This window comes from Primulina eburnea, chromosome 17 (assembly GCF_022965805.1).
Source record: "Primulina eburnea isolate SZY01 chromosome 17, ASM2296580v1, whole genome shotgun sequence".
NCBI lineage: Eukaryota > Viridiplantae > Streptophyta > Magnoliopsida > Lamiales > Gesneriaceae > Primulina > Primulina eburnea.
Genome location: NC_133117.1, coordinates 13824321 through 13845358, shown reverse-complemented (window position 1 = coordinate 13845358; position 21038 = coordinate 13824321). Strand labels below are relative to the sequence as shown.

The window sequence follows — 21038 nt, the reverse complement described above, 5'->3', positions numbered from 1 at the left end:
GAGAATCTTCTCATATCTACAAAAAGTGTTGATATTACTCACTTTTTCAGTAATACTCAACAAAAAGGAAGTTATAACTTCTCTAAGTTTATTATTAAAAAGATTATATCTATTGAAGAATGGGGTATATCTCCATTGGTTGAAAAAGAGTTTTACTCAGAAAATCATAAAACCAGTTTTAAATTCAATTTCTGGGATTATATTGAAAGTTTTAATAAAACTTTACTGTATGAAAATGAAAAAAAGGAAACATACATGGTTTCTTAAGATTTGTGAAAATGTTTTCAATTATCCTATTCCAAATTGGTTTTTTATTTGGTGGAAAATATTTGGTCCATCAGCAAAGATTTTGCCAGAAGTTTTTATAAAACCATTCGATACTTGGTTGAATGTTGCACCAATTATTACAAAAAAGTTTTTCTGAACATTGGATTGATGGAAAGACTTTATGTCTATTCTTCACGGAATTCGGTATTCCATGGATCTGGAAATGGCAGCCAGAATTTGGTTATACAGATGAAGGTATCCCTTGTCTATGGAGAACTAGCTCTACAAAATTTTGGGATAAAATGTTACGAGAAGATCCAGTATCTGGAAAACTTCATGGTCATGACACCTTACTTCAAATGGAAGAAAAAATTTCTTCATATCAGAAAGATTTGTTGAATCAACAACAAAAAGAAAAAGATGCAATGAGTCCATTTAAAATTCTGACTCAAAAATATTCAGAGATCTATTCTAAAGAAAAGATGGTAGAAATCTACATTGATGAAATGAAAAAAGATCTTTATAAGAATATGGGATGCTCCGATTCAAAATCAGACCAATCAATGGCTTCAGATTCCAGTGATAATCAATTCATACATCTAATGAAGATGCATGATGCACAGGATCCAGATGAGGATATTCCTCAATTATCTCAAATTGAGGATATATTTGAAAGTTTGAAGAAATCTCTTAAAGATAATACTAAAGATGATTAAAATCGTTGAAAGTGGAATCTCACTATTCAAGAGTTGGTGAAATAACACATCATCATGGCATATCATGACAAAAAGTGGGTGCATATCACTATTTACTTTTTGAATTTTGTAACCATGTTACTTTTGCTTTAATAAAGCATTTACTATTTTTATTTTAAGATGGAATCCGGGGTTTGATGTCCGGCTCTTCTATCTATATATAGGCTATTTCTGTGTTCTTAGAAGGACACGGTCGAGTTTGCTCCCCTCTCTACTCTCTCTTGTACAAAACCCTTCTGAAGTAAATCAATAAAAGTTTGAAGTTCTGCTTACAACCTTGTAAGTTTATTGTTTTATTTTTTGTTTTTATTTTTAATTTAAATATTTCAGTGATTAGCCTAAATGACAGGCTAAAGTATTCGTGCTAAATTATTTTCCTTACTATGACATGATCTATATTTATTTGTAACTTGGAATCAGATTGATATAATAAAAGATTTATTTAAATTTCTGGAATCTAATGTAATATAAGAATCTTTGGTTAGAACATAAGGTAAGAAGATGAACCAGGAAATAGTTAACACAAGGTTCGAGTTTATCCGGGAAGAATAAATTCATGTTGTAGCCCTTCAGCCTGCTTAGCCGAGAAATGGCGTTTAAGGCGTTTATGGGTGATTTTTTATGAATTTATGATTCTTTGGGCCCTCGATAAATCCTCTGTTGTTAAATTTCTCTGGAATATCTTTCGTAAATCCTTTTATGTTTCGTAAAATTCCAAACAAGAATCTTATATTCATTATTATTCTGGAGTTTAAATTTCTCCTTTTCTTAGCTCAATTTGAGTTGAAAATGGTATATAGGCTGGAAACCAATAACTTCCATGTGTGCGAAAGCCACTAAGGAAAAGTTTGGTATAACAATGCCACGTATCAGATTCCTCTTTGATTCCAAGCCTCATATTAATAATAATATAATATAATATAATATATACTATTTAACATTTTAACTTCGGTATATCCCTTTGGATCAGTCAAACAATCAAATTTTCCAAAACTCAAAACATGAAACTTCTTTATCTTTGAGTTTTCTACGTCATATCCAAATCTCAAATCATTTTGGCTAATATTCGGACAATTATGTTAAAATCCATAACATAATTACCATTTTGCCCTTAAAATTAATTCATTATTTTTCAACTTATCTACGAAAATGACATCAAAATAAATTGAATATTTTTCAACTTATTTACCAAAATGCCATCAAAGCTATTTTAGTCTCGGGGTCTCACAGACGTGCTACTAGGGCTCGTCAGTGTCAAGAAAAGTTGAACGCCAAGCAGGATCGGTACATTTCCAAGCTCCACGGCACCATGGAGAGGCTTCAAAAGCAGAACAACTACCTACATTTGGTTATAGAGAACATGGAGGAAGAGGAGGTAACACCGATGGAGGTGGCCAGAGACGACAGTGACAGCGACGGCGGAGAGATGTTCGATTAGATTAGCGTTATAATAAAGTATCTGGATTGTAGTAAACTTGTGACTGAGAAAATATTATGTGTACCAAATTATTTTGAAACTTTCTATTATCTTTCTATTATTGCATATTTAAAAATTGATGAGTATCTTATTTATAAAAATGATTTTATCTTATAGGAAACCAACATGGACTTTCAAAGCATTATAAATGAACTTCAGAAACAACTTCAAGAAAAGGAGTCAGAAATTAAAACACTGAAACAAAAAAATCAAAAACTCGAGAGAGATAACTTCCAGCTAGACGGGAATAACGTGTGCATGATGGAGGATCTTCGTGAGGCCAGAGTGGAAGAGAAGAAACTACGCGAAGATGTTAGACATTACGCTGCTTATCATCTATAGTCGGAGCGTCAGCACGAGATCACCAAGCAAGAGTTGAACAAAGCTCAGGATATAATTCTTACGCTCGAAATCCGTGAAGATAGTCTCCTCAAAATGCAACGCCGTCTTGAAGAACGAATAGACGAACAAGAAATTGATGAGAAAGTAAGCCAATCAACAATACAAGAACTACAGGATCAAGTAAACAACCTCGATCACGACAACACACAATTGCAGAATTACATCGAGCATCTACGAAATGAGATGGTCAATATGGAAGAACTCATGGAACAACTGGAAGAAAACCCTGTGGAAGAAGATATTAATGAAGCAGTAGGAGACAGAGAAGTAATAGACGAGTAGAGAGAGAGTACTAGAAAAGGCCTTGATTGTATCTGGAAATATTTGATTAATCATTTGTTTTGAAAAGATCAGTTGTATGAAAAATCTCTACAATTTAATGAAATTATTTTTTTCGATTAAATATGGTGGCAAACAAATTAATAAAATACATGTTTATAAGAAATGGCAGGCAGACCACCCTGAAACAACCGTAACCCTTGTGGCGCTAACCAAGATGAAAACCCACCACCACCTCCGAGAGTAAATCTCAGTCAAGAAGATATGATGGCGATAGCTACTATCGTAGCAGCGACGTTGCAAGAATTCGTGAACCCATTGGCTAATGCTATTCAACCACCTCAAGAACCACAACCGCGTGGGATTAAATACCATTATGAATCTTTGAGAAGAAATCGAGTTCCAACTTTCGATTGGAACCCAGACCCAGAAGTCAGTCATAACTGGCTCAAAAACGTCGAATAGCAATTACACCTACTTGAAGTGCCTGAAGAATTGAGAATAGAGGTTGTAACACTGTTTCTTGAAGACAGAGCACGAAAATGGTGGAAACCGTGTCACAATCTCTAGCCGAAGTGGAAGATATCACATGGTAGATTTTTAAGAGAGAGTTTTTGAAACAATACTATCCAGCCAAATTTCGTCTGCAGAAGCTGAATGAATTTGAAAATTTCAGATAGACGCCGGATATGACAGTACTGGAATATACCTCTAGGTTTAATAATCTGGGAACCTACGTCCCAACAATTATATCTGATGAAACCTTGAAGATGCATCGTTTTAAGAGAGGATTGAACAACCGGATTCAATCGGCTTTGGCGGTGTTCAAACCAAACAACTTTTCTGATTTGATGGGCGCGGCAATGAGTGCGGAAACAGATATTAAGAGTCGTGAAGATGAAAACAGGAATAAGAGACCGTTGGTCAACCAAACTACTCAAAATGGTCCCAAATTTAAGAAGCCGAATCATTCAAGTGGACCTCCAAGAGGAAATTTTAACGGTGCTGGCAACACCGAAGGAAAGTGGTGCGACACATGTCGACAGAAGCATGTTGGAGAATGTTATCGGAAGATAGGCACTTGTTTTAAATGCGGAAAGGTGGCTCATAGAATTAAAGATTGTCTAGACAACAAGGACAAAGGGTCGGGGTCCAGTAAACAACATGAAAACAAGACTAATGCTCGGGTTTACGCAATAACCCAAGAGGAAGCTGATAATACCAACGAAGTGGTGGCAAGTACCATCTTACTCAATAAAATCCCTGCATATACTTTGTTTGATTGTGGTGCCACACATTCATTTGTGTCTAAAAGATTTGCTAAGAAGCTTAAACTTGAGCATGATATTCTTAGTGAACCGTTAAGAGTGGCAACACCTGCCAGTAAAATAATTGAAACCCGCAAAGTGTATCGAAAATTTCAAATTTGTATCAATAGACAGGATTTTGAGGCAGAACTAATCCAACTCAACATGATTGAGTTTGACGTCATTCTTGGAATGGACTGGTTAGCTAAAAACCATGCCATAGTAGATTGCCAGAGGAAAGACATCAAACTTCAGACTCCAACTATGGAGGAAGTCATATACCACGGAAATCCAAAGAACGAAAATCTCTACTATCTGCCTCACAAGTCGGGAAGGCCATAAAAGGAGGTGAAGAGATTTATCTGGCAGTAATCAATGAAGTCAAAGAGGAAGAAGTCCCAAGGCTAGAAGATATTCCAATTGTTCAAGAATTTCCAGATGTTTTCCCCGAGGAATTACCGGGAGAGATACCCGATAGAGAAGTAGAATTTGAAATCAATTTGGTCCCTGGTGCTGCACCAATCTCAAAGGCACTCCAGCTGAATTAAAGGAATTAAAGGAGCAACTTCAGGAATTACTGGATAAGAAGCAGGTCCTCCCTAGTGCATCCCCGTTGGGAGCACCAGTGCTCTTTTTAAAGAAAAAGGACGGAAGCATGAGGCTATGTATTGATTACCGGGAGTTAAACAAGATAACCATAAAGAATAAGTATCCACTCACGAGAATTGACGATCTTTTTGATCAGTTAAAAGGAGCCAAAGTTTCTCAAAACTCGATCTAAGATCTAGCTATGACCAGCTGAAAGTCAAAACTGAGGATATCCCTAAAACTGCTTTTAGGACAAGGTATGGACATTACGAATTCACAGTAATTCCTTTTGGCCTAAAAAATGCTCATGCAGCATTTATGGACCTGATGAATCGAGTGTTCAAACCACACCTCGACAAATTTGTGGTTGTTTTCATAGATGATATCCTTCTGTACTCACCAAGTGAAGAAGAACACAGAGAACATCTGCGTCTCACTTTGCAGACACTGTGAGAAACAGAACTATACGTCAAATTCAAGAAATGTGAATTTTGGTTAAAAAGTGTGGCGTTCCTAGGTCATGTAATTTCTGATTAGGGGTGTTAGTAGACCGTAAGAAGGTGGAAGCAATCAAGGATTGGCCACAACCAAGAACAGTGACTGAAGTAAGGAGTTTTTTGGGTTTAGCTGGCTACTAAAGAAAATTTGTGGAAGGATTTTCTTCGATAGCCATTTCACTCACCAAACTTACTCAGAAAAATTCGAAATTTATTTGGGATTAAGCGTGTGAAAGAAGTTTTGAAATCCTGAAGACAAAACTCGCATCCACACCAGTATTATTTCTTCCCAAGGATGGTAAGAATTTCACTATATACAGTGACGCTTTAAAGGGAGGATTAGGATGTGTGCTTATGCAAGAGGGTCAGGTAATTGCTTATGCCTCACGACAACTAAAACCATATGATCAGAATTACCCCACTCATGACTTGGAGTTAGCCGCAATAGTATTTGCACTTAAAATCTGGAGGCACTATCTTTATGGAGTAAAATACGAAGTTTTTACTGATCCCCAGAGCCTCAAGTACATTTTTACCCAAAAAGAATTAAACATGAGGCAAAGAAGACGGATGGAACTTCTCAAAGACTATGATTTGTCAATCAATTACCATTCGGGTAAGGCAAATAAAGTGGCAGATGCGTTGTGCCGGAGGAACCCTGGGAAGGTGAACTTATCTTCACTATCAGTACAACCAGGTCTCCGAGAGACCATCAAATTGAAGCAGAGTCAAGACACCTCCATTTTTAAAATTAAAGAACAAATCCAAGAAGGAAAAGTTCCAGAATTTCAAATTGATGAAAATACGATACTCTGGATGAAAGGATGATTGTATGTGCCAAACGTCGATTGAATTCGAGAATAGGTAATGAACGAGGCACATGAATCGAGATTTTATGTACATCCAGGGAGTACTAAAATGTACAGAGACTTAAAAATAATTACTGGTGGAACGGAATGAAGAAATACGTGACTGTCTTTGTTTCCAAGTGCCTTACCTGTCAACAAGTCAAGGCAGAACATCAACAGCCTGGAGGACTTTTACAGCCATTGGAAATACCAACATGGAAGTAGGATAATATCTCCATGGACTTTGTAGTCGGGCTACCAAAATCAAGACAAGGTCATGATGGAATATGGGTAATCGTTGATAGATTGACTAAGTCTGCACATTTCTTACCGGTGCGGATGACTTACAACCTGGATAAGCTTGCTACCTTGTATATGGACAACATAGTAAGGCTACACGGAGTCCCGACAAGTATACTGTCTGACAGATCGAGATCCAAGATTTGTATCAAGATTTTGGAAAAGTTTCTAGAAGGCTATGGGGACCAAGGTTACTCTCAGCACGGCCTATTATCCTCAGACTGATGGCCAAACTGAAAGGACAAATCAAACCCTCGAGAATATGCTGAGGGCACATGGGAATGTGCACTCTATTTTTCTGGAAATTGGAGTGAATAGTTACCTCTGATAGAATTCGCCTATAACAACAGCTATCACAGCAGCATCGAGATGGCTCCGTATGAAGCTTTGTATGGTAGAAAGTGTAGGTCGCCTCTATATTGGGACGAAGTCGGAGAAAAAGCTGTTACTGGACCAGAACTTTTTCAATTAACCGTGGAAAAGTGGTCATAATCAAGGAAAGACTCAAAGCAGCCCAAGATGGACAAAAGAGCTGGGCAGATTTGAAGAGAAGACCGTTAGAATTGGAGATTGGCGAAAAGGCTTACGTCAAGGTCTCTCCTATGAAGGGAGTAGTTCGGTTCAGTAAATCCAGAAAGCTAAATCCAAGGTATGTGGGACCGTTCGAAATACTGGAGAAGGTAGGACCCTTAGCTTACCGAGTGGCGTTACCACCAGACATGTCCAGGATACATAATTTTTTCAACATCTCATAGCTGAGAAAATATGTCTCAGACCCTAGTAACGTACTCAAAGTTGCACCACTGATGATTGAAGGAAACCTCAATGAAGAACTCAAATACGAAGAAGTCCCTATTCGATAGTGGACACAAAAGACCAAATGTTGAGGCACCGAACAATACCTTATGTCAAGGTACAGTGATCAAATCATACTGAAAGGGAGGCCACCTGGGAGCTCAAGGAGAAAATACGAGCACAATACCCTCATCTGTTCGAAAGATCGAGCTAATGCAAGTTTCGAGGACGAAACTTTCAATAAGGAGGGAAGGATGTGAGAACCAGAGATTTTTCGATCCAAAGCAAATCAAGTAAGTAATACAAACTTGAAGTTTAACTCAAACTAAGCTCAAAAATTTCCGTTCCAAATACATAACTTAAATTTTAACTTAGATTTTAATCAAACTTAACTCGAGAAAATAGCTTCAAAGCTCAAAGAATAATTCTACAAGAACTCAAGCTGCAAGTAACCACATCCGTCGAAGTATTGTCATGGGAGCAGTAAAACCCCAGCTCAAGGACTCGATCATTCAGCTCAAAGAAGCTCAACCAAGCTTGTCCTAACAAGACCAAAAAAGGAGCTATAAGTTGAGCCAAGAGTTTGGACAAGTTAAATGTGCAGGAAATAACATTTGCATTAACTCATGAAGGAGCTGCGAGAGGAGCTAAGGGCTAGGACATCTTTATTATGCAAAGAATGACTCTTGATGCTTGGCATGCCTTTGACCACCATTATGAGCACGATAAATCCTTTCTTGGGGAACAAGAGTTCGGCCATGGGGGAGGATAAAGGACCAAAAATTTCCTATAAATAAGACATCAAGGTTGAAGGAAATGTGATCCAAAATAAGCATAAAAAATTCGGTCCTCACCCTATTCAAACCTCTCCAAGTTTCGGCCAAGCAAAGCAAAGAAGAAGAAGGGAATTTTGTGTTGACCAGAGTTGCAATCCTGAGTCTAAGTGCTGCACGATCAAAGACAACATTTGCCAAGGTTACGTCGAAGTGCTGCTCGATTTTCGACAAGAAATTTACTACAAAAATCTGTAAGTGGGCTTTTGTTAAATATTTTGTTGTATTTTTAAACTTTGAAATAAATAATGCGACATAAATGAAGGTGTGTCCCTTTTTTCGAAAAAATTATTATGTTTCTTTTAAAATTTCGATCGGTTATGTGTTCTCTTTTATGCATCGAAATTCTTGGTTCCGCAGTGTCTGTATGAAAACTCTGAAATCTGAAAATCTGAAAAGTTCTGTCTGTTACTTTTGAATTTTGTTTGCATTTTTACGATTTGAATTTGAAATGGGACGAGACTTTTAGTTCTGTTCTGGCCCCATTGGTGCGTATAAAACCATGTTCTGTTCTGGCCCCCATTGGTGGGTATAAAACCATGTTCTGGCCTCAACCCTTGGAGGACTAACATATTGGGGACAATTTGACCATGGAAATGAGATGAGTAGCAGTGTCGTGTCCGTTTGATTTGATCTGTTTCTTAATTGCTCTGAATCATCTGATAAATTCTGTCATTTATTCGATTCGTTTCTCTCATGATAAATTAAGAATATTAACTTTAGAAAGTCTGTTAAAAGGACGTTTTAAGAAAACTAAGTTTTATATGTATCTTGGAATCGATCGACCTTCAATTGCTGAGTGTTTCCCAAAACATTCACCCCTTACAAATTTCAGATAAAAATGAAGAGCAAGTAAACAAGGAGGAGCAAGAAGCGTTCTGGGGATGGTGATCAGATTTCGAGATCAGGAATCGAGAATTGTACTCCTCTTTTTTTGTTTAGCTTCTGCAAACTCTGATATAAAAGTTTATTCTTTTTTCATTGTAAGACACCATTCTATTTATGAAAAAGACTTGTTGATTTGATACGAGGCTTTATTGTTTTCAATGTAATTGCTAAACAATGCCAGATGTCGACGACGCTTCCAACTCGGGGCGTGACACATGTTATGTATATGTATTTGTTATCAAGATTCAGGTGCGTTGAGTCTTTAGACTTACTAGGTGTGAATGATCCAGGTGAGCATATTGATGAGTAGATTGGAGGCGCCAAAAACTGAGTAGGCGGGGCTGGATGTGTGCAAGCTAACCCGATGACCATACTTTTCCGCACATATGTTTTCGAGTTAGGAGAGATCGTTGATATTTTCATACACTTTCGTTTTTACCATTGATGGTATTTCAGGATTTTTTTCATTTTTCAATTTTGAATTTTTTAACACGACAGTCTAGGGTTGACCATTTGTCTTATGTTTAACTGCAGTATTTTTACGGATAGTGGAATACTTTAATTTAAAATGTGTGATTTACATTTGTTATTGCATGCATGCATAAAAAGATATTTTTTTAGATTTAGTTTACAAAAAAAAGAAATAGTAATATTTTAAATAGTAGACGTTTCAAGTTTAATTAATTAATATATCAAAGTCCATTAAGGGCTTTAATTAATTAGCATGTTGAACTTGTACTACTGCAATTCTATTATACATACGCTCATTACATTTAATTTAATCTTTCATAAACTCACCTTTTGATTTTAATATTTTAAACTATCAATTTTCATAAATTCAACTTCTTGAATTTATTCTCTCCAAATTTTAGTTATCATAAATTCAACTCCTTTAATTTACTATCTCATAATTTTTATAAATTCAACTCATTGAATTTATTGTCTCAACGGTAACAAATGATCCAGTGTTTTGTGACCATCAATGGTCTAGGGATACAGCTAGCCGTGGGTTCCAAACTCTTTGTAATTCGGGACATTGTCCTTTAGGGCTTACCATTATTTGCCCCATTCTATGTACCCACATTTGATAATGAGAATGTTAGAAATAATTTTTTAATTAAAACCATCGAATCATGATAAAAGCGAGCATCCTCCCATGATTCCCTAGGGATCACTGATAGTACCTGCAAGAACCAATCGGTTATGATTAACGTACATTACAGTTTCTTCATCTCATATGTCCAAATAGAATCTGCAACCATTAGTTCATCGACAATTGTATATTAGATTCGATAGATATTTGATGTGTTCATGAAATATTCATAGTGTCATCCCATGCACAACTAGAGAATCCTGATCCCATACATCTGATACTCTGGCCAGAGATTTCATGTGCTAATACTTCATTAGATCACATAGGATATCCACACTTGTAAGTGAGCGGTGGTTTCATGACTACTATGCACATTCTCCTACATATGTCGCAATTGTACCTAACCTCGCCACCTCGTAACCCTCGCGAACTTGAAAAACGAGTCAAAGAAAAATCCTAGTATGTAGAGCCTCAATGTTTTCTCGGGTTGCAAGGACTAATGATGTACAATCATAACCACATACTTTTTTTCTCGATAAATGATAATTACTTGAAAAGTCTAAGGGAGGGTTGTTCGGTAAAATCATCATAAAATTGTCCATCTACATGATTGGACATCTATATTCCCTTACCATGAAATATAGTACATAACATCACAGAAGCTAGTCTCAAGCTCAAGTGGCATTTATCCTTGTTTTTAGACTGCTAAATCAACCAGGAACAAATTTATAATGTACAGTGTTTACAAATGAGTTTTAAAATTGAATTACGATTCATTTGTATTAACGTATAATGAATGTATTTATTTATGTCGATTACATGGGTATACAGATAAAACAAAATGAAAACCATGAAATGTGAATTATATTAAAATAAAGAATGTTAATTACAACTGAGTCAATAAATTACATAGCCAATCGTTTGTTTACAGGGCATCTACTCTAAAAATCTCTCACTTGCCCTAGAACCAACTATCCATAAACTTTAATCACATTGTTTCCTGATGCTTCTCATACAATGGTTCTGGAAAGGGCTTTGTAAGTGGACTAGCAATGTTATCTGCAGAGTTGACTCTCTTGACTGAAATATTCATCTGCCCACAATCTCCGGGATGATGTGTAATTTCTTCAGTATATGTTTTCATCGATGATGCGACCCTGCTTCCTTTTCTTGTGCAACCACACCAGTGTTGTCGCAGTACACCGAGACTGGATCAACTTCATTAAGAATAATGCCCAACTCTTTGAGGAAATTCCTCGTCCAAGATGCCTTTTTTGCTGCAGCAGATGCAACAACGTATTTAGCTTCAATCGTGGAATCCTCAATAGTGTGTTGCTTGAAACTCTTCCAAGAGACAGCCACACCATTGAGCATGAATTCAAAACCAGAGGTCGATTTCAAATCGCTACATCACTTTGAAAGCTAGAATCAGTGCAGCCTTTCCATTTTATTCATCCACCCTCATTGACCATGAACAAGTTCTTAGTTTTCCTTAGGTACTTAACAATATCTTTCACAGCCTACCAATGCATTGGACTAGGGTTCACCTGATATATTCATGTAACACTCAAATCGTAAACAATACCAGGGCACGTTGATATCATGTCATCCATTATACTACCAATGGACGACGCATATGGAATATGTGACATCATCTCTATCTCTTCACCAGTTTTGGTGCACATTTCTTTAGATAGAGTAACACCATGACACATTGGTAAATATCCTCTCTTGGACACTTCTATTGAGAATCTTTTCAGAATTCTATCGATATAAGTCGCTTGAGTGAGCCTCAACATCCTCTTTGATCTATATCTACAGATTTGTATTCCCAATACATATGATGCTTCACCCATGTCTTTTACAGAGAATTAACTTGCTAACCATGCTTTAGTTGATTGCAGTAATCCCATATCATTCTCAATGAGTAGGATATCATCAACATAAAGTACTAGGAATGTCACTGTGTAATGCCCGAAAATCAGCCCACGTAAACCACATGCATGAAAATTATTTAAATCTCTTGTTTATTTTATTCAATTAATTTTAAATATTTAAATGATATATTTTTTCCGATTAAATGTTTAAATTTCATAATTTCATGAAATTAAATATTTTTTTCCGGATATTCGATATTAAGTCGGGGAAAGGAGACCGGGGATGACCAAGATGAAAATATTTTTTGATAAAAATTTTTAAGGCCCGACTATATGATTAAATATGATGAAAATTTTCTAAAAGTGCTAGAGTCCAAATTATTTTATGATTCGAGCCTAATTTTATCCGAGAAGTCAATTTTAGTCAAACCAAAGAATTCTCAGGGCTCAAAAGTTTTTATTTTAAAAAGTTTCTTTCATAAACTTTATTTTATGATTAAATGGGCCTTAATATAGCTAATTTAAGGATTATTTGGCCTAATTAAAACCTAAAATCCTAACCTCTAAAAACAAGAATTTCGAAATTTATCCAAAAAATAAAACCTAGGGATCTAAGACTCCTAGTTGCAACCAACATACAAACCAAATTTTTGAAAAGAAATTGACACTAAAAATCCAAGGTTGTACGTCCCCCACTCGTTCTACTTCGCAACCCGCGCCAAAGATCGAATATTCGAGCATTTTTAACGCAAAAGGCATGCTTCTAAACTTTGTTCTGCACCATTCAGATCATATTATTCATGATTTACGTTTTCAGGCATGAAAAGTGCTGAGATCAAATTATTTAATTTTTGGATATATATTTTCAATGTTTTTAACGTTTCTATGCATGTATGAGTCGTGTTATATGTTCTAAGGGACACACTGCCAATACAAGAGATTTAAGGGATGGGAAAAGGGTTGTTTATGTACACGATGAAGGCTGCACAAAATCTAGAAGGATTCGCGCTCGGGAGAGGCTGGACAAGGTCTGGTCCAGGGAGGCTCGGTGGTGGCTCATGGTTTGGGAGATGCGAATGGTTCTAGGGATGAAGTAGGCTCGGTTTTGGCCAAGGAAAGAGATAGGCTCGAACCGTGGTTCACAAGGGCTGGATCATTGTTGATGGGGGTAGTTTAGGGATGAAAATTCTAATTTTAAAATTGGGAAGAAAATTTAAGTTTTGAATTTATTTGAGTTCAAAACGCTTCACGGTTTAGCTATTAGGTAATTAAATCGAAAAGCTTGGATATAAGTCTAATAAAAATATTATAAGTCAAAAATATGATTAGATTATGCTATGGATAGGCTCGAGTCAAGTAAAGAAAAAAAAATCAAAATTGGGAAGTTCAAAGCCAGAAAGTGGGAAGTTCGAGGTCCAGGGGTACGAGAGATCTGATAGTGTCCTGAAGAATCATTATAGACATTTAAAATAACCTTTAGCATAGTACGAGAGATTTTATAGTGTCCTGACGAATCATGACACATGCCAAATGATATAATGAAAAATTGATTTTTTTTATTTTATATGCACAGTTTGTACAATTTTTCATGAAAACAAATGTTATTTTACGATTTTTGGAAGAAAATGATATTTTATAAATAAAATAAAAGGGAGAAATATTTTGAATGATGTGAATTGACTGTGACAAAGAGTATACAAATGAGAATATCGTGAGGGAAAAGGCCCCAGAGAGAGCCCATTTATCGGATAAGGCCCTAGAGAGAGTCTGACGATCGTATTCCATATATTGTCATGGCTCAGTCACGAGAGTTGATGACTGTTAGAGTAGGTGCCCGTCGAGCCAAGTGTTGGTCGAGTGTTCACAATGAAACTCAATGTATAAGCAATCTTTCTTTTAATAATATTTGAAATTATTGTTTCGGCAAATCTTTATCTGTATACCCATGCTAGTTGCATAGATAAAGCCCTTGAATATACAAAATATTAGAAAGAATATGAGATGCTCATATGATGAGTATCATGAAACTCATATTTGGAATACTGTATATTCTAAACAGTTCCTAGTCGATTCAGCCGCCGCTAAGAATGATATAGGCCGCTCGAGTTCGAGACTAGTATCTGCGATGTGAGTACCATGTTTCATTGGTAGGGGACATTGTGATGTCCGAGCATGCAGATAGGTGCTCCTGTTAGAGTGCACTGAACAACCCTCCATAAAAAGACTTTCCAAGTGGTTCTCACTTATCGAGTGGAAACGTCCTAGTTTATGGTTGTACACCATTAGTCCTTATGACCCGTGACAACATTGAGACTCTATGTGCTAGAATTACACTTTGATTTGTTTACCGACTCTCATGGGGTCATCAGGTGGCAAGGTTGGGTGTTCTGTCGAAACATATAGGAGTCGATGCATTGTAGTCGGGGATTCACCGCTTACTTTCGGGTATGGATATCCTATGTGTTATCATGTGTATGTAGGTTGAAATCTCTGATCAGATTATGGTGGTAATTATGAAAGGGGTTTCATAGATTACACCATCGATGCAACTACGACATGACACATAGTATCGATTCATTGACAACTCTTGATATACCAATGGTTGTCGAATCGGTCGGGATATATGAGTTGAAGGGACCGTACTGTACGCTAACCATAATTGAATTGTTATTGCAGGCACTATCATTTGATACCTAGGGAATCATGTAAGCGATGCTGCTAGGCGTTTAACATGATTGGTTGGGTACTATCAGACTTGAGTTCTGACGTTCTTGTTATCAAGGAGTTGATAAATAAGAATGGAGCAATTGGGGTATGCTCATATAAGGACATGTTTAGTCCGAATCACATGGAGATGTGAACCCACGGCTAGTTTTATCAATGAACCATTGAGGTCCACACAAGTACTAGCTTTCTAGATCCCGTTGAGAAGTAAAAATAGTTCATTGTGTTGAACGGCTTATAAAGGAGTTTATAACCGTAAAGAAAAATTAAAAGTATGACTTCTATAAAGGAGAAAATAGTTCAATATGTTGAACGGCTTATAAATTAGTTTATAAGCGTAAAGAAAAATAGAAGTATTACTTCTATGAGAGAAATGTAAATTTTAATTTATGAATGTGTTCTTAAATTAAAAGTTGGCCAAGTGAATAATGTATTTGAATTTGTGATTTTCATAAACATTATTATGGACTAAATTAAATTAATTCAAGTGTTGAATTAATTAAACACTAGTGGACCTAGTAGAGTCCAAATAATTAAATTAATTCAAGTGTTGAATTAATTAAATTATATTGAGTCTTGTAGAGCTCAATTTAAATAAATGATTTAACTAGTGGACTTGAGTAAATTCAAGTAATGTTTAATTAATCTAAAAAATGTTTGAGATAATTAAATTAAGTCCATGGGTTTTTAATTTGTTAAAAACCATATAATATATGCATGCATGGGAGGTGAAGGGTTGGTGACTACTTTTTGGGTTATCAAGGCATGGCATGCAAAAAGGTGTTTTTGCTTTTAGCTTTTTGCAAGTCCAAGATAAGTCTCCCTTCCCCATTGCACACTCTCCATGGCCGAAACTTGCACATGATTCTCTCCCATTTTCTCTCAATTTTTGTTCTTCAATTTGTTGAGGAAGAAATATACTTCTCTTTGAAAAATCCTCTTAATTTTCTAGTGCAAATTAAGAGGGGATCTACCTAGTTGGTGGTGGGCTTAATAGTTGAGCAAGGAGTGGTCAGAGGAAGCTTGAAGATAGTTTCTACCATTGAAGAGCTAAGGTGTTTACACCTTAGTTGGAGCCATACATCAATCCTTGTGATTGATAGGTACATTTCTTAACACACTATGAATGTCATTTTGTGTTTATTGTATTTGCTACCCATTATATAAGGGTGGCCGAAAATATTCCATGAAAAATCAAAATTTATAAACTTCCGTTGCGCTTTCGGTCACCGTAACCGATCCCCTTTCAAGTGGTATTCGAGCTATGGTTACGATTTTGTGTAGCAATTACAAGATATTATGTTGAGATCGATTTCTAACCGCATGAGAACAAAATTTTGCATCGAATCAAGGCCGGTTTCGGGGAATTTTGGGCAGCTAGTTGCTGCCCATTTCGGGCAGCTTGGGTTGTCCGAGGGGCTGCCCGAACAGCCCCTACATTTTATTAAAAAAAAAAAATTTTCCCAAGTTGGCCGGAATCCGGCGACGGAGCTCCGGCGACGGCGATGACGACTAGGGTTTCAAAAGTTCTTTGGATAATCAAAGTGTCATGGGCCTTGAGTTTTTGGGCCATTAGATGGCTAACATATTTGTGAATTTTAAATGGGCCAAAATGTTTTTGGTGAAAAATAAGTTTTTGGGCCCTTAAGTTTAAAATTACAAAAGTTGCAAATTTTTTCTCATAAAATAAATAATTGAAATTGGACTTTAATTATTTATAGTAAATTGTGATTTATAAGAAATTCGGTTATAAATAAATTAATTGGAAAGTAGACAAAGGTGTTTGTATACTTGTTAATTGAGTTTATAATCGTGGCGGTTAGTGATTGGATCAAGATATATAATATTGGATCGATTAATTATTGTGATAATTAATTGATGGTGTATGATATGAGATATTATGCATGAAGGATGATCAAAAGCCCAAGCCCAATTTTCTAGGTGTATGCTAGGATATTTTGTGTTGAATGATTGTAATAATTATCAAATTTAAAGTGGGTTTGGTTTATGGTCCGTTCCCACCCCCATGGGATGTATCCGTATTTGCCATGGATATTTATTTGTAAATATTAGTATAGTGGATGATCAAGATTGGAAGATGGTGGCCATGATGATTATGAAGATCGAAGACATGTAAATATTTGAAGCTAATGTAATAGTTGCATTTGCATCCCATGCATTTTCCTAGGATTGGACCTAGGCCCGTGTTTAGCTCACACAGGCCATTAGTATTGGGGCGATTGATCATCCTTGTTTTGTTTACTGTTTATAATATATGCATGATATGTTATAAATAATGAGTATGTGCGTTATTATTATGATAATAACAAAGTTGCATGAATCCGGCAAACATACGATCAAACATGACGAGCTTTTAAATAAAATTAATGATGAGACCTTTCAAAATTAAAAAACCCTCATTTTGAATAAGATGCAAAATTAATATCAAGCCCGAAAAGAGGAATTATAAATTTGTTTATAATTTCCATGTCTTCCATCGACAATGGGTGCATGATGAACGCTACCCGTACTCGGGGCTCGGCTCATATTATTGGTGGAGCTCTGGGTAACGGAAAGCTGTGACATCCATTGACATGGTGATGTGAACTACGTGAAATTCCCATGATTTTGGCTCATATTATTGGGGGAACTCATGGCGACCGTCCATCAAGGTTCAACATCGATGGGTAAGGCTTGACACGTGAAGATGAATGACGTCATATTATTGGGTCCTAATCAAACGTGAGACAAAAGTTTACGTAGAGGGTTGCATTGTGATGCAATTGGAAACTATCTTTTAGGAATTGTGATTGGCTGATATTATTCGGGATCATAATTCGCTAATTGGACCTTACGTACCTACTGAGGAAAGGAGTTTCCCGTTTTCACTAGAGGGTAGTGAAAGATGTCAAAACAGTGGGAACAAATATTTATGAAGTAAAAGTCCAAACTTCATATCTTACTAAATATTTTAAAATAGTCATCAACATTTATCTGTTTTAACTTTTCAATACAAATTGAAAATGTCTTCGATTCGCAATCCGATATCCGTAATACTCGACAAACACATATTAACTGGACCTAATTACCTCACTTGGCTAAGAAACCTAAAAATCGTCTTGAATTCGGAAAGGGTAGCATATACACTGACTGAGTCGCCCCCTGTTGAGGCTCCGACTGACTGCACTCCTGAGGAATTGCATGCTTACAAGGAATGGTGTGACCATGACTTGATAGCCAGGTGTTATATGCTGACTTCTATGAATGATGAGCTGCAGAGGCGTTTTGAGGATGCAAAGTGTGCTGCTGACATTCATTTGCATCTCAAGGAGCTCTTTGATGAGCAAACACGGCCTCTTAGGCATGCTACCGACAAGGAGCTGATCACTTTGAGCATGCGAGATGGGGCCTCGGTCCATGAGCATGGCCTGAAGTTGATTGGGCTCGTGGACAAGCTCGTTGGCATGGATCTGATCTTGCCTTCGAAGTTGACCACAGACGTGTTGCTCTTATCGCTGCCTAGCTAATTTGATACTTTTGTGGTGAACTTCAACATGAACAAGATGGAGCCGACCCTTGAGGAGTTGGTGAATATGCTTGTTACGTTTGAATCAACCATCAAGAAAGAGAAGTTGGTTCTTTATGTTGGTTCTTCATCTGGTACGAAGATTGATCCACATGGGAAGGGAAAGAAGCGTTCTTTCCAACGTCCCAAGAAGAACATGCCCTTGTTGAGGCAATCTCCGAATCCCGTTGTGGCAGCCACACCAGTTAAGGCTGACAAGACTAGTGATGTTTGTCATCACTGCAAGAAGCCTGGACATTGGAGTTGAAATTGCAAGGAATATCTGGCCCAGCAGAGTTCTGGAAACAGTATGTTCTAAAATAAAGTAAACATTTCAATTAACTCTACTTCTTAGGTATTGGATACCGGTTGTGGCTCACATCTCTGTAATGAGTTATAGGTGATGGAAAGAAGTAGGAGGCCTAGGGAAGGTGTGACCTTCTTGAGGATGGGCAATGGAGCAAGAGTTGCTGCCAAGGCTATTGAATATGTTTACTTATTGTTGAACAATAGTTTTAAGTTAATTTTATGAGATGTTTTGTTTGTACCTAATTTTTTGAAAAACATTGTTTCCATTTCTATGTTGATAAAGATGGATATTCTTGTTTTTTTAGCAAAGGTGTTTGCAATATTTACAAGAATGAATGTTTGATTGGTACTGGTGAACTTGAAAACGATCTCTATAACTTAAAATTGAAAGATATTCCACTAATTGTCCATTTATAGGCAGACACCATATGAGATATGGATGGGTAAGCCACCCAAATATTATGATCTTAGAATATGGGGGTGCCCTCCTTATGTGAAGCAGGTAGTGGGAGACAGATAGTCAATCCATTTTATGTTTATTTGTGGGATATCCAAGTAATTCAATTGGATATCATTTCTATCATCCCCAAGAAACAAAGGTGTTTGTTTCTAGGAATGCAACCTTTTTGGAAAAGGAATTTCTATTGGATAGAAAAGGGGAGATGATAGAACTCGAAGAAGTTCGAGAGACACCCACAATTATAGAACCCACACCCGAAGAGCCAAGAGAGAAGATACAAGCTCCTAGAAGATCCGAGAGAGTCTCGAGACCACCTATGATGTATGTTCTGCTTCTTGAAGAGGGCCATGATGAGCCTATCCATGGATGTGATCCAAGGACCTTCAAGGAAGCATTATCTGATGCCGATTAATCCAAAGTGGCTTGAAGCAATGGAATCTGAGATGAATTCCATGCATTCGAACCAAGTGTGGAATCTCGTGGATCCACCTGAGGGAATTGTTCCCATAGGGTGTAAATGGATTTACAAGAGGAAACTTGGGGCGGATGGGAAGGTATTGACCTTCAAGGCGCGATTGGTAGCAAAAGTATAAACTCAAAGACAAGGAGTTGACTTTGAGGAAACCTTTTCTCCAGTTGCGATGTTCAAGTCCATAAGGATATTGCTAGCCATATCTGCATGGTATGAATATGAGATATGGCAGATGGATGTCAAGACAGCCTTTCTTAATGGGGATATTAAAGAAGAGATTTACATGTCTCAACCTGAAGGGTTTACATCTGTCGGAAGTGAGCATATGGTATGCAAACTTCAAAGATCCATTTATGGTCTAAAGCAAGCATCTAGGAGTTGGAACCTTAGATTCGATAGTACAATCAAAGAGTTTGGTTTTACTAAGAATCCTGAGGAACCCTGTGTGTATAATAAGGTCAGTGGGAGTGCTGTGACATTCCTGGTGCTGTATGTTGATGACATTCTAATCATTGGGAATGATGTAGGAATGTTGCAATCAACTAAAATATGGTTAGCAAGTGAGTTCTCGATATAGGACTTGGGTGAAGCATCTTTTGTATTGGGAATACAGATCTATAGAGATAGATCAAGAAGATTGCTTGGTCTCACCCAGTCCACATACATTGATACCATCGTGAAGCGGTTCTCGATAGATGAGTCCAAGAGAGGACATCTACCAATGTGTCATGGCGTGTCCCTATCCAAGTCTATGTCTCCCAAGACTGATGCGGAGATAGTGGCGATGACAAGCATTCCTTATGCATTTGCGATTGGTAGCATCATGTATGAGATGATATCTACATGTCCTGACGTGGCTTTCGCACTAAGTGTAGTGAGTAGATATCAATCGAACCCTTGTCTTCCACATTGAAAGTTGTGAAAGACATCCTCAAGTATTTGAGAAGGACCAATAAATTGTTCTTGGTCTATGGGGTGGAGAACTGAAATTGGAAGGCTATACCGACTCTAGCTTCCAAAGCGATATCGATGACTCGAATTCAACCTCTGGGTTTGTATTCATGCTCAATGGTGCTGCTGTCTCTTGGAAGAGTTCCAAGCAAGACAAAACTGCGGATTCCAGCACAGAGGCCGAATACATTGCTGCATCAGATGCAGCAAGGGAGGCTTTTTGGATAACGAATTTTGTTTAAGAGTTGGACGTCATTCCTAATGGAGTTGCTCATGTCCCGGTGTTGTGTGACAACATGGGAGCTTTAGCTCAAGCAAAGGAGCCAAGGTCTCATCAAAAGTCCAAACATG

At 37.1% G+C, this 21038-nt stretch overlaps 1 protein-coding gene across 1 annotated transcript; it reads left to right on the top strand.

Annotated features, from left to right (window-relative positions):
- Positions 1-3869: 3869 nt before the first annotated feature.
- Positions 3870-4829, top strand: LOC140817889 (uncharacterized). Its single transcript, XM_073177684.1, has one exon. It carries the CDS (start codon positions 3870-3872, stop codon positions 4827-4829), a length of 960 nt encoding a protein of 319 aa, XP_073033785.1.
- The last annotated feature ends 16209 nt before the right edge of the window (positions 4830-21038 follow it).